Source organism: Otolemur garnettii, unplaced genomic scaffold, assembly GCF_000181295.1.
Source record: "Otolemur garnettii isolate 467f Iridium unplaced genomic scaffold, OtoGar3 scaffold00047, whole genome shotgun sequence".
Classification (NCBI taxonomy): domain Eukaryota; kingdom Metazoa; phylum Chordata; class Mammalia; order Primates; family Galagidae; genus Otolemur; species Otolemur garnettii.
The window spans coordinates 12,902,091-12,914,292 of NW_003852442.1; the positions used below are offsets into that span (position 1 = coordinate 12,902,091).

At 42.0% G+C, this 12,202-nt stretch overlaps 1 protein-coding gene across 1 annotated transcript; it reads left to right on the forward strand.

The window, feature by feature from the left end:
* The first annotated feature begins 2,599 nt into the window (after positions 1 to 2,599).
* Positions 2,600 to 11,958, forward strand: PSMD7 (proteasome 26S subunit, non-ATPase 7). The gene is made up of 7 exons (XM_003791396.1): positions 2,600 to 2,792; positions 5,229 to 5,320; positions 6,397 to 6,489; positions 7,163 to 7,260; positions 7,783 to 7,863; positions 9,837 to 9,928; positions 10,963 to 11,958. The coding sequence occupies exons 1-7, from the start codon at positions 2,719 to 2,721 to the stop codon at positions 11,405 to 11,407; spliced, it is 975 nt and encodes a 324-aa protein (XP_003791444.1). The 5' UTR covers positions 2,600 to 2,718; the 3' UTR covers positions 11,408 to 11,958.
* Positions 11,959 to 12,202: the final 244 nt, after the last annotated feature.

A 12,202-nucleotide genomic window follows, 5' to 3' on the forward strand; every position in this document is an offset into this window, starting at 1 on the left:
AAAAAAAAAAAAAAAAAAAAAATAGCCGGGCATTGTGGAGGAAGCCCATGGTCACAGCTACTTGGGAGGCTGAGGCAAGAAGATCGCTTAAGCCAAGGAGTTTGAGGTTGCTGCGAGCTGTGACGCCACAGCACTCTACCCAGGGTGACAGCTTGAGACTCTGTCTCAAAAAATAAATAAATAAATAAATAAATAAAAAGGTCCTTTCTGATGTCTGAGACTCGTCATCTTCCATTTCATTCATATTGATCATTTATACAGTAATTGATCATTTATACAGTAATTACTGAGCGCCTCCTATGTGCCAGGTACTTTTCAAGACACTGAAGATATAAAAGTGAACTAAACAGGAGCTTACATTCTAATGGGGGAGAAAACAACAACAAATCGGTAAACTCTACTACTATTAAAAAGGGAGCCGGAAGTAAGGGGGCAAAAACTCTAAAGAAAGCTAAAGCAGAAATATGTAGGTAGTAGAGAAAGACAGAATTTTAAATAAAGTAGTTTATAAGAAGCCCACCATGGGAGCAACATTTGAGCAACAATTTCTACATCTATTTGTAAAATAAGAAAAGCCTTACTTCATGAGGTTGTTACAAGCCTTGTTAACACAGCATGGGCCTCACCTGCCAGCTTATTAGGACTGCTCAGCTTCCATTCCAGACCTACAGGATCTGTATTTTAACAAGGTCTCCAGGTGATTTGTAAGCATATCAAAGTTTAAGAGAAACATCGATTAAAAGGATTAAATGTTTGTGAGTTTTATACCACAGCTGGCATATGACAGACCCTCAGTAGATTAAATAATTCTTGGTTTTCTTTCCATTGTCCTGACCCTTAAAACTTTCTATTTTATTTTTTTGAGACAGAGTATCACTCTGTCACCCCAGGTAGAGTGCTATGTTGTCACAGCTCACAGCAGCCTCAAACTCTTGGACTCAAGTGATCCTCCTTGCCTCAGCCTCCCAGGTAGCTGGGACTACAGGCACCTGCCACAAGACTCAGCTAGTTTTTCTATTTTTGGTAGAAATGGAGTCTCCTTCTTGTTCAGGCTGGTCTCAAACTCCTGAGTTCAAGCAATCCACCTGCCAGGCCCTCCCTGAATGGTAGGGTGTGAGCCACCACACCCAGCCTAAAACTTTCTAATTGAAATAAAAAACAAAGATAACAATGAGCATCTCTTTAACTAATTATGAATAATGAGTATACCCTGCCACTACTGTCTCGTGGATCTAGCAGAAAATCTGAAAAGAAACCAAGATGTAGACAGATGTGGATGTATGCACACACAGATTCACTGAAACTCCTGATTACACTAAAGTCATTCTCTCATTGGTAATCAGATCCCAGTTTAGTCTTTGATAACTTTTTTTCACCACCCACAGGTAAGAAGGACACAGAACTTGGGTGTATCCCCTGACTTTCTGAGATCAGGAGTCTACCTTAAAAGGATAAGAAGCCAAAACGTTGAGGAGTATCTTCTGGTAATATAGACAAGGTAAAAGTTGTTTAAGGACATGACTAGCAGGCGCAGCATGGGGGCTCACGCCTGTAATCCCAACACTCCAGGAGGCCAAGGCAGTGGATTGCCTAAACTCAGGAGTTCCAGACCAGCCTAAGCAAGAGAGAAACCCGTCTCTACTAAAAATAGAAAAACTAGCTGGCCCTTGTGGCAGGCACTTGTAGTCCCAGCTACCTGAAAGGTTGAGGCAGGAGGATGGCCTGAGCCCAAGAGTTTGAGGTTGCTATGAGCTATGGCGACAAGCACTCTACTCAGGATGACACACTGAGATGATTCTGTCTCAAAAAAAAGAAGACATGACAAGTAGTAAGTAAATATTTCAAGTTGCTAAAGTATTGTTTTTGTTTACAGAAACTCCAACTTAAAATGAGACATAATATAAACCTATATGAAGTTTAATGTAACCTGCCCCCTTCTCCAAAAAAGTTTGCTTTTTCCCTCAGTCTTCCTTTTTCTCTCTCCTCGCTAAACATCACAACACACTTCCTTATTGCCTTTCACATTTTCTTCAACCCTTATGTAAATTTTGATTTGAAAAGCAACCTCTGTGGTCTGACTCTCCGCACAAATCATGTTCCTGCAGCGGCCCTAGTTACAGTAAGTACTATAAAAAACAGGCGGAAACCTCCGGGTTGTCACCTGCATTATCTGCAAAATGCCCTCACAATTTAAATGATAAGATAAATTGCCCATTTTACATTAGAATCGTGCTATCTTAGCGATTTCAAGTTCCTCTAAGAAATCGTGAAGGATTTTGACTTGAAGCGAAGGGGAACGTTTTCTGGGTGGTGGAAATATAAACTTACTATGTACTTATTTCTAAGTGTTTTTTCTATATTCCACAAAGCGGGCGGGGTGAGCTGGGAAGGAACCGAAGCGAAAAGCCGGTGCAGGTGACAGCGTCCGCCCAATAACAGAACCAAAACCAGCCGCCAGCGTCCCTCTGGCTTTCAAGTCCTGGGAAACGCAAAGCCGAGGAGGAGCCCGGGCAGACCCGCCTCTCTTCAGCGCTCTCCCGTCCTCGAGATGGCGACCGTGGCGACAGTCCGGGCACGCGGCGCTTGGCATTCTGGGAGCGGAAGAAGGAGGCCGCGCGGCTGCTGCTGAACCGGAAGAGGAGGAGCTGGGCCTGGAGGAGCCGCTGCCGGGTTTTGCGGGTCTCGGGGAGCCAGGCCTGGCGGGCAGGGTGTGTCGCGATGCCCGAGCTGGCGGTGCAGAAGGTGGTGGTCCACCCCCTGGTGCTGCTCAGTGTGGTGGATCATTTCAACCGGTGAGCGGGCGCGCGGGGTGGCCGAGCCGGGCTGGCGGAGCGGCCGCTGCTGAGTCACGGGCACGCTGGGGATGGCGCGGCGGCCGCGGGCAAGCCAGGGAGGCAGATGGGGCGGCGGGCGGCTCTGACTGTGGCGGGCCCAGACCAGCCTCGGCTAACGGAGCCAAAGTCACCGGCATCGCGCCCGCGCCCCTGCCCCAGCCGCCAGTTTGGGGCCCGGGCTCTTGTTCCTTTTACCAAAACATGGATGATGCCAGCTTCAATTGCCCTGACCCCCGCGCCCAGGCTGGTGCCCATCTGTCACCTGGTCCGCCCCTTTTAATCGAAAAAACTCCGTTTCGTAGGAAGGCGCTTCTGTACCTTCTGAAGGCTGTCATTGAAATTCGGCTCTCAGCGCCCTGAAGGCTTCCTGGATAGGTCGTAATTTTAACTTGTGAAAACTTCTAAGTAGGACTCTAGTTTGACGCTAGCTTTAAAATGTCAGTAAAGTGTCAGTTTTCTTTTTAAAAACGAGACCAGTTACAGACTTTGGCACATTGAAACTCCCGATTACATTAATGAGTGAGTTAAGAAAACTCTACAGGTCACCTGCTAAGTTTGTGATTTGAGGGTGTACATCCGCCACCCATCGCTTGTTTTGGAGCTGTTCATCCAGCTAGACCTGTTACACGTGTTCGTAAGTTTTACAAGATTATTACTTTAATTGGCAGATGTTGGGAGCATTTGCTGTAAAGTTATAAAGTATCCATTCTTCTGCTACTTGCTTTGTACAGTTAATTCATCCAGAGCCAGAAAAGGACCCTCAGTCCAGAGTGACTGAGGACGTGTGACTTTTCTGCTGTACAGTAGTTACTGTTTTTCTTCCTTGAGATACTAGAGGTGCGAACCCGCAGGTACCTTTTTAAGTCGTATTCGGCCACATGTTAAGAGACCTAGCTGCTGTGTCAAATAAATGCTGGATTTAAAAAGAACACAGGTGGACTTTTGTAGACTAAAAGAAAAGCCCATGAGTGTTTCCTTTGAAGTGTGGGAACTAAATTCTTGATGGGTTTTAAACTTCTTTCAAGAAACACACAAAAAATTTCACAGCCACCAAGAATACAGAATCACCAACTCTTTGATCCAAACCCCAAATTTAGTACACGTTTACAGTTTGCCAACTATGTGTTAAGAAAAATACAATTAAACCAATATGAAACTAGCAACTTTTGAGGAAATGCAGTTTATTTCACAGTGGCCTCTGTCATTCTTTAGCACAGAGTTGTGTTTCTGTGTCTCACATTTGCTAGTGGTTAAAGCAGAATTCTTGAAGACCAATGAAATGAGAGTAAGTGAAATACTTTTAACTCCTTAGGAGAAACTCACAGGAGGTTTGAAATGAATTCTGAAGTAAAATCTTTCTCATTCTGTCCTCTTCTGTGTGTGATTAGTCACCAGCTCATTTCTGACTTCTGTCTAATAAGCTACCCAGAGAGGCCACAAATGGCATACACATCCTCTGACTCAGAATCACTTTCTGAGCCTCTAGACTTTACAAAGAATAAATTATATCTGGTGGGACTTTTAGATGTTGAGCATGTATCTCAGAGGAGAATTAGCAACCCAGAAGAAGGCAGGCCATAAGACTGGTTTCACGCTAGCATCTTTATCCCTGAAAAAGATCTGAGGGCAGGGAAAGTTTAAAGGAAAAAGAAGAGCTACAAAGAAAAAATTAAATAAGAAGAAGGTATTAGAGGCTCGGCGCCTGTGGCTCAAGTGGCTAAGGCGCCAGCCACATACACCTAAGGTGGCGGGTTCGAATCCCCAGCCCGGGCCCGCCAAACAACAATGATGGCTGCAACCAAAAAATGGCCAGGCGTTGTGGCGGGTGCCTGTAGTCCCAGCTACTTGGGAGGCTGAGGCAGGAGACTTGCTTGAGCCCAGGAGTTGGAGGTTGCTGTGAGCGTGATGCCATGGCACTCTACCCAGGGGGATAGCTTGAGGCTCCGTCTCAAAAAAAAAAAAAGAAGGTATTAGGGAATGGCATTTGTGTGTGTGTGTGTGTGTGTGTGTGTGTTTTCATTTTCTCTTCCCTTTAATGTAAAGGGCCCTTTCACTTAGCTAGACTTAGTGTTTTCATAAGTAATATTTTAAAATCCTAAAATCTGTAAAGTTTTTATTTTCTTCACTTTACATTTCTATAAAGTTTGAAATTTTTCTGAGCTTGTTACAACTTTATAGTCAGTGGTAAGCGAAAACTACCAGTGTGCATTAGTACAAAGTTCATGAATTATCCTTTATATTAAGAACTAACTTATTACATTTGTTTAGGGATATCAGTTGCCAGGTAAACTAGATTGTATCTGTGCCATTGGTATTTCCCACTAAGAATGTAACTGTTGAGTTTACATTTCTGTGCACGTCTATCCAGACTGATCATCTATTTTTTTCATTCAGAATCGGCAAGGTTGGAAACCAGAAGCGTGTTGTCGGTGTGCTCTTGGGGTCATGGCAAAAGAAAGTACTTGATGTATCCAACAGTTTTGCAGGTAAAAGACAAATTTAAATTTTTCTGAACATGGTTAAAATAAAACATTTGTTACCATTTTTTACTACAACCCAGAGATTCTGTTTCACATTTGCTGAAGTATAGAAAAAAGAGCATACGGGCTATAGACTAGACCAGACAGTATTTTAAACTTGCAGGCCATGTGGTCTCCATGGTGACTGCTCATCTCTGCTGTTGTGATGCAAATGCAGTTATAGACAGTATGTGAACAAATGAGTATGGCTCTATCTCAGTAAAACTTTATAAAAACAGGCAGCCGGTACAGTTTGTTAACTCCTGGTCTAAACTATTAATGGTTTGGGTAGCAAGGATAGAGATGGGGAACTTTTCCCCTATATCATGAATCTTTATAAGAATATATCCATGTATTACTCCTATAATTAAAGCAGCAACAACAAAGAAGACCAAAATGATTGCTAGCATGACTTAGGGACTATAGGTCACCAACTCCAGTGTCTGAAAAGACCAGCCACTATATAATTTGCCAGATGGGAAATAATGAGGAAGTGATGGGGCTTTTAAAAGTGTGGCCTTTTGTAAAGGAGACAGCCCCTGTCTCACTGTAGTCAGTAGTTGCCAGGTCTCCCAGGTTTTTAAGAGAAGCTGAAGTCTGGGTTTGTTTTTTTTTTTTTTAACTCTCCTAGTTCTTACAAACAACTAAAAAAATGTTTTAGACCAGGCACAGTGGCTCGTGTCTGCAATCCTAGCACTCTGGGAGGCCAAGACAGGAGGATTGCTTGAGGCCAGAATTTGAGACCACTGTGAGCAAGAACGAGACCCATCTCTGTAAAATAGAAAAATTACTCCCAGCTACTTGGGAGATTGAGACATGAGGATAAGTGAGCCTAGGAGTTTGAGGTTGCAGTGAACTATGATGATGCCACTACCCGCTACCCCAGGGAACAAAAAAAAGAAAAGAAGGAAAATTAACACCATGTTGGATAAATCAAACACATAAGTGAGTCAGATCTGACCTAAGGTCTCTCTTTGTGACCTGCTATCTAGCGGTTTCTGTCTAGAACCCTAAACTAAATCTTACATTTTTTTTCTCCTTAGTACCTTTTGATGAAGATGACAAGGACGATTCTGTCTGGTTTTTAGACCATGATTATCTGGAAAATATGTATGGAATGTTTAAGAAAGTTAATGGTATGTCTTGATAAGAAGGCATTAGAGAATGGCATTTGTGTGTGTGTTTTCTTTTTCTATGTTTATTCCCTTTAATGTGAAGGGCCCTTTCACTTAGCTAGACTTAAGTAAGACTAGTGGTAGTGGGAGAATGAGGTAGTGATTAAATGAAAAACTTGAGAAGCAGTTTAAGGCCAGATAGATCCCTTGGATTTGGGAAGGAGAGGATCTAGCCCTCTGTAACAGAATAGTGGAGATCTATCAAAATCTACCTTCCTAGAGCTTTAGTCCCTCCAGAGTAAATGTATCTCTCTGTCACATGTATTGTTTTCATTTTATTTCATTATACCAACCAACTGCTTCCAAAATGTTTATTCCCACAACACTTACCGTTGCCTTTTATGTGACATGCACTTTTATTTATGTATTGCCTTAGAATTGTTCTCTAGTTGTTTTGATATATGACTCATTTTTCTAAACTACCCTGAGATACAATGTCTCTGGATTTCCCACATTGCTTATTTTCTGAGAATTTTGTTTTGTGTTTTAAATTTTAAAAGTACATCAAGGCTTAAAATAGATGTCTGTAGTCTTAAAAAAGGTAGAGGATGTGCCACTAATGTTTTTATCCTGTTTGAGGGACTCCTGTAGATATTCGTGAAATAATTAAAAGCACTAATTTTTTCCTTCCCAGCCAGGGAAAGAATAGTTGGGTGGTACCACACAGGCCCTAAACTACACAAGAATGACATCGCCATCAATGAACTCATGAAAAGATACTGCCCTAACTCAGTGAGTGTTCTCTATTTTTAAAACTCTTAAATGATATTAATTGTCAACCAGCTCAAGTAAACGCATCTTAGGAAGGATTTGGTAGTGAATCAGTTCACTGCTTTTTCTTTATAAACTTGTTGGGTTAGTTTGTAGTGTTCTATGAAGTATTCTATAACCTCGTAAATTTGGTAAGTAACAGTTAACACCTGCTAAGTGTTACTGAATTATCTCATGTAATCCTCTTGTATATCCTCTTTACAAATAGGAAAACTGAAGTTCAGAATGGGTAGTGGAGCTGGGGTTGAAACTTTGGCTCTCTTGACTATGACATCTTTGTGCTTAATAACCATAATATGCTACCCCTCTTGGCTTGTTAATGGAAGGGAACAAAAGACAGAGTAAATGATGATACAGTTTGAAGTATGAACTCATTTTTGCTAAAAATTTTGGCTTGTTTCTAATTGAATGAAACAGATTATTAGAAGAATAGCTGAAATTATCAGGTATGGGGTGGTTTATTAAAATGTGTTTCTCTTCCAGGTGTTGGTCATTATTGATGTGAAGCCAAAGGACCTGGGGCTGCCCACAGAAGCGTATATTTCAGTGGAAGAAGTTCACGATGTAAGTCACCTTACTGTGAGCCTAGGAGATCAGATTTGCTAATTTTATTGTGTGATTTTCCTTTTTCCATTTTCAAGTCAAGAAATCCCTATATCTCTATAACAAAGAGAAGGGTTTGATCTTAAATTTTTTTCCTTTGATTTTTTAATCTCCAAATTTTAGAAATAGAAATGTAAATTCCCCTTTTAAAAAGAAATTGAGGCCTAAAATAGTCAAATAATTACCCAGAGATGTTCATAGCAAAGGAGAAGCAGCATCTGGTGAACTAGGTCTTACTCTGATGTAGTGTTCACTGTTGAGCCTCCTCTGTGCTAAGAATTCTTTTCTCCTTGAAGATTCACGGGCCCTGTAGAATAGATCATAGGGTTTCAAACAGAATAAGTCAGAGCTACCAAGAGCTAGCTGGCAAGACCTCTCTGTGTGATCATTCGCTCAGCTCTGCAGCACCCTGTACCTGAGCTTGTGCTTCAGGTATGAAAGTGAAGAGCTACCAGATTATATATAGCATTTGTCTATTTCCAGGAAAATTGAACTAAAGTTCTAGGTAGGACTTGATGTGAAATTATATATGTGTACATTTTCTTATGAGCACAGAATATTCAGAGAAGGATTTTGAGGTTGCTCATACACATATACCACCACCACCCCCAATGAAACAAGGATTTTTTTTAGTGAAGAGATAAATGAGACATAAGGTTCATGTTATAAGATGAAACTAGAGAAGAATTAATGTCTGAAAAGGCTTGCCATGACATCCTGTAGGCTCCTTACAGATTGTGCTGGCATCCAAAGAGGAGGAAGCCCCTTGTGGGTTTTACACTCTCCTGACTACTTCAACAGCTGCCAGTCATAGCAGTAAGTACAGTGACTTGCCTAAGGTCCTGCAGCTCCCTTGTTACATACATGGCAGAGGCAGACTTTGAACCCAGGCAGTCTGGCTATAGAGCCTGTTGCTTTCATCACTGCCGACCTGCCTGGGAGATATTTTACCTGTGCATTTAGCCTGTGCAGGAGATGTGCAGCCTCTTCTGGCACTGGGTCTGAGAAAAGTGTCTCCAGATCTCATCAGGAAGTCACTAGTTGATGCAGGGGATCATATCCCCAACAGATTCTTTAATTAATTCAGACCACCACAAAGCCACTTACCCTGATTGCATTGTTTTAGTACTCTGATGTCATTGATCCAAGGGACGGGGCATGGCTAAAAGTCATATTTTCTGGTATGAGCCTGCCTCAAAAGCAAATATTCTGTATATTGTCCATTCTAGAAAGAACTACATACTTCAAGAATCAGCCTAAGACTTCTCTGATTGTCCATCCCCATGGTAGGCTTAAGGAATATTAAGATTTTCCTTTAAGCTAGGGGTGGCTCACCTTGTAATCCTAGCGCTCTGGGAGGCTAAGGCAGGTGGATTGCCTGAGCTCAGGAGTTTAAGATCAGCCTGAGCAAGAGCGAGACACCGTCTCTACCAAAAAAAAAAAAAAAAAAAAGGAAAAAAACTAGCCAGGCCTTGTGGCTGGGGCCTATAGTCCCAGTTACTCAGGAGGCTGAGGTGGTAGTATCATTTAAGCAGGAAGATTGTTTGAGCCCAGAAATTTGAGGTTGCTATGAGTTAGGATGCCATGGTACTCTACCCAGAGTGACAGAGTAAGACTCTCTCTCAAAAAATATATATTTTTTTCATTTAAGAAAAGATTTTCCTTAAAATAACAATTTAGTGGCTACCACAACATACAAAACCTAGTAATAATGCCCCAGCAGACTTCATCACTGAATATCATCACAGTGATTTTAACTTTGAAGGCTAAGCTTTCAAAGCAAGCCATCCCCAAGTTTGCCATGGAAAACTCTCAGTAACACACCCACGGAAGGAGCCGACTTAAAGCAGAAGGCTCAAGATGTAAAAAGGAACACATGCCTGTTTGTTTCCTTTGTTTTAAGTAAATAACTCTAGTTAAGCCTCCTCTCCCAGGATGGAACTCCAACTTCGAAAACATTTGAGCACGTGACCAGTGAAATTGGAGCAGAGGAAGCTGAGGAAGTTGGAGTGGAACACTTGTTACGGTGAGAGACCTTAGCACAGCATGGTAATCACGGGCTGCCTGAGAGGCTGCACGGCGTAAGGAAATCTTCAGCAGGAGGACGGAGACATGGGTTCTGGTCCTGGCCATCCAGTAATGATTCTCTTGGTCTGAACAAATCACAGTTCCTTTCTGGAACTTTGTTTTCTGTAAGTTGAGGTTGAACGAGGTCATCTCTAAGGTATCTTGAGTTATACAATTTGTAACTTTGCAGTTAGCACATCTTGTTCAGTAACTTTAATGTGGACTGTGACAGGAACAGACGGTGAAATAAATGGATGCAGTGGGTCTGCACACTCCACTGGATGTCCTTCCAACAAATGGAGCCCATTTTCTGCAGAAAATCCTGCATGTTGGGATAGGTTTTGTTTTAACATCCTATATCTGGGCCAGGTACAGGGGCACATGTGTGGAATCCCAGCACTTTGGGAGGCCAAAGTGGGAGGATCCTTGAAGCCACCTTGAGCAACATAGCAATGTCCTGTCTCTAGAAAAAAAATTTTTTTTAAAAAAAGTAAAATTCTGTATCTATAAAATCCTTATTTCAAAAGGTTATAGTTTTTATCAACTGATGAGTAATTTCCAGTTTTAAAAATTGCTACAGATTGAAGCTGAAACACAGCCTAGAAATACAGGTGGAGAAAATGCCATCCTTTTCAGCAACAGGGATGTCGAGGTGGAGAGCTTCGTAACACAAGGTTACCCAGAAAGTTATTGGCAGATCTTAACTGTTGACCCAAGCAATCTGTTTTTTAAGTGAAAATGGCTTCATTTTAGCTCTCTCTCATAACCATCTTTTGAAAAATGCCCTATGGTAAGAAGATAAAGTATGTGCCCTAAATGAAACCAATATTAAGGTATTTTATACCCAAATCTTTATCAAAGTGGAGAAGTAACATTTTTCTTTTGAAAACCTTCCCCTCCTGACAAAGCTGGTTGTTTTCTTTGGATGGGAGAACGTACATGATTACCTGGTAGCCTGATGCTTTCTCCTGTCCTTCCTGTGGGTTATTACAGAGACATCAAAGACACTACAGTGGGCACTCTTTCTCAACGGATCACAAACCAAGTCCATGGTTTGAAGGGACTGAACTCCAAGCTTCTGGATATCAGGAGCTATTTGGAAAAAGTAGCCACAGGCAAGCTGCCCATCAACCACCAGATCATCTACCAGCTGCAGGACGTCTTCAACCTGCTGCCAGACGTCAGCCTGCAGGAGTTTGTCAAGGCCTTTTACCTGAAGACCAACGACCAGATGGTGGTGGTGTACTTGGCCTCACTGATCCGTTCTGTGGTTGCCCTACACAACCTCATCAATAACAAGATTGCCAACCGGGATGCAGAGAAGAAGGAAGGGCAGGAAAAAGAAGAGAGCAAAAAGGATAGAAAAGATGACAAAGAGAAAGATAAAGATAAGGAAAAGAGTGATGTAAAGAAAGAAGAGAAAAAGGAGAAAAAGTAAAACATGTAGCTTTTTTAATTTGTAAATTAAAATCTTATAAACTAAATCAGTGTGCTGCTAGAGGGTTCTTTTTCACTTTAAGTGCTTGTTAAAAAGCTGTCCTGCTGAGAGCTCTCTGCCTCCGGTCACCCTTGTGGCATAACTCGGAAGTGAATGGATGGAGGGACTGATCTCGAAACTAAACTGCAGCTTCAGCTGCTAAGAGCTGGGGATACGATAGCTCAGGTTCAAGTGGTGTGAGAGAAATGAAGAGAAGTCAGCATAACATTTTTGGTACTCTTCATTCTTGTATCTGTAAAACCAGGAGTTGAATTTTCCCCATCTTGAAAGACTCTTGGGATCTGGTTCTGATCATTACCAACACTGCTAAATGGAATGCATGAATTCCATATGTTCTCTGCCTCCTCTAACACCTTGAGGTCTGGCCCTTCTGAACTCTGTTGAGAATACTATACCACGTTTGGACCCGTAGCTCTGGCATTCTCAGGGCTTGGGACCCAGTTCCATATATTGTTTACCTTCAAAGACACAATTAAATGGCTTGGTTTTTATGTCTGTGTTCTAGTCGTTTTTGACTTTGGGAGTATGATCCGTTGATTTAAGAAGCAACCAAGACACCTTCAGTGACGCTGCCTAACGGAATTCTTTCGGTATCTTTTATGGAAAAGAGAGTCTCATTCCTTTAAAGGCAGCCCGCTGCAGTGCAGCGAGCACTCCACTGAGCCTAGAAGACTTGGGTTCTAGTTTGTGCCGCAGATTGCTCAACTGTAAGTGGAAGCTTGAAGTCAGTCACCT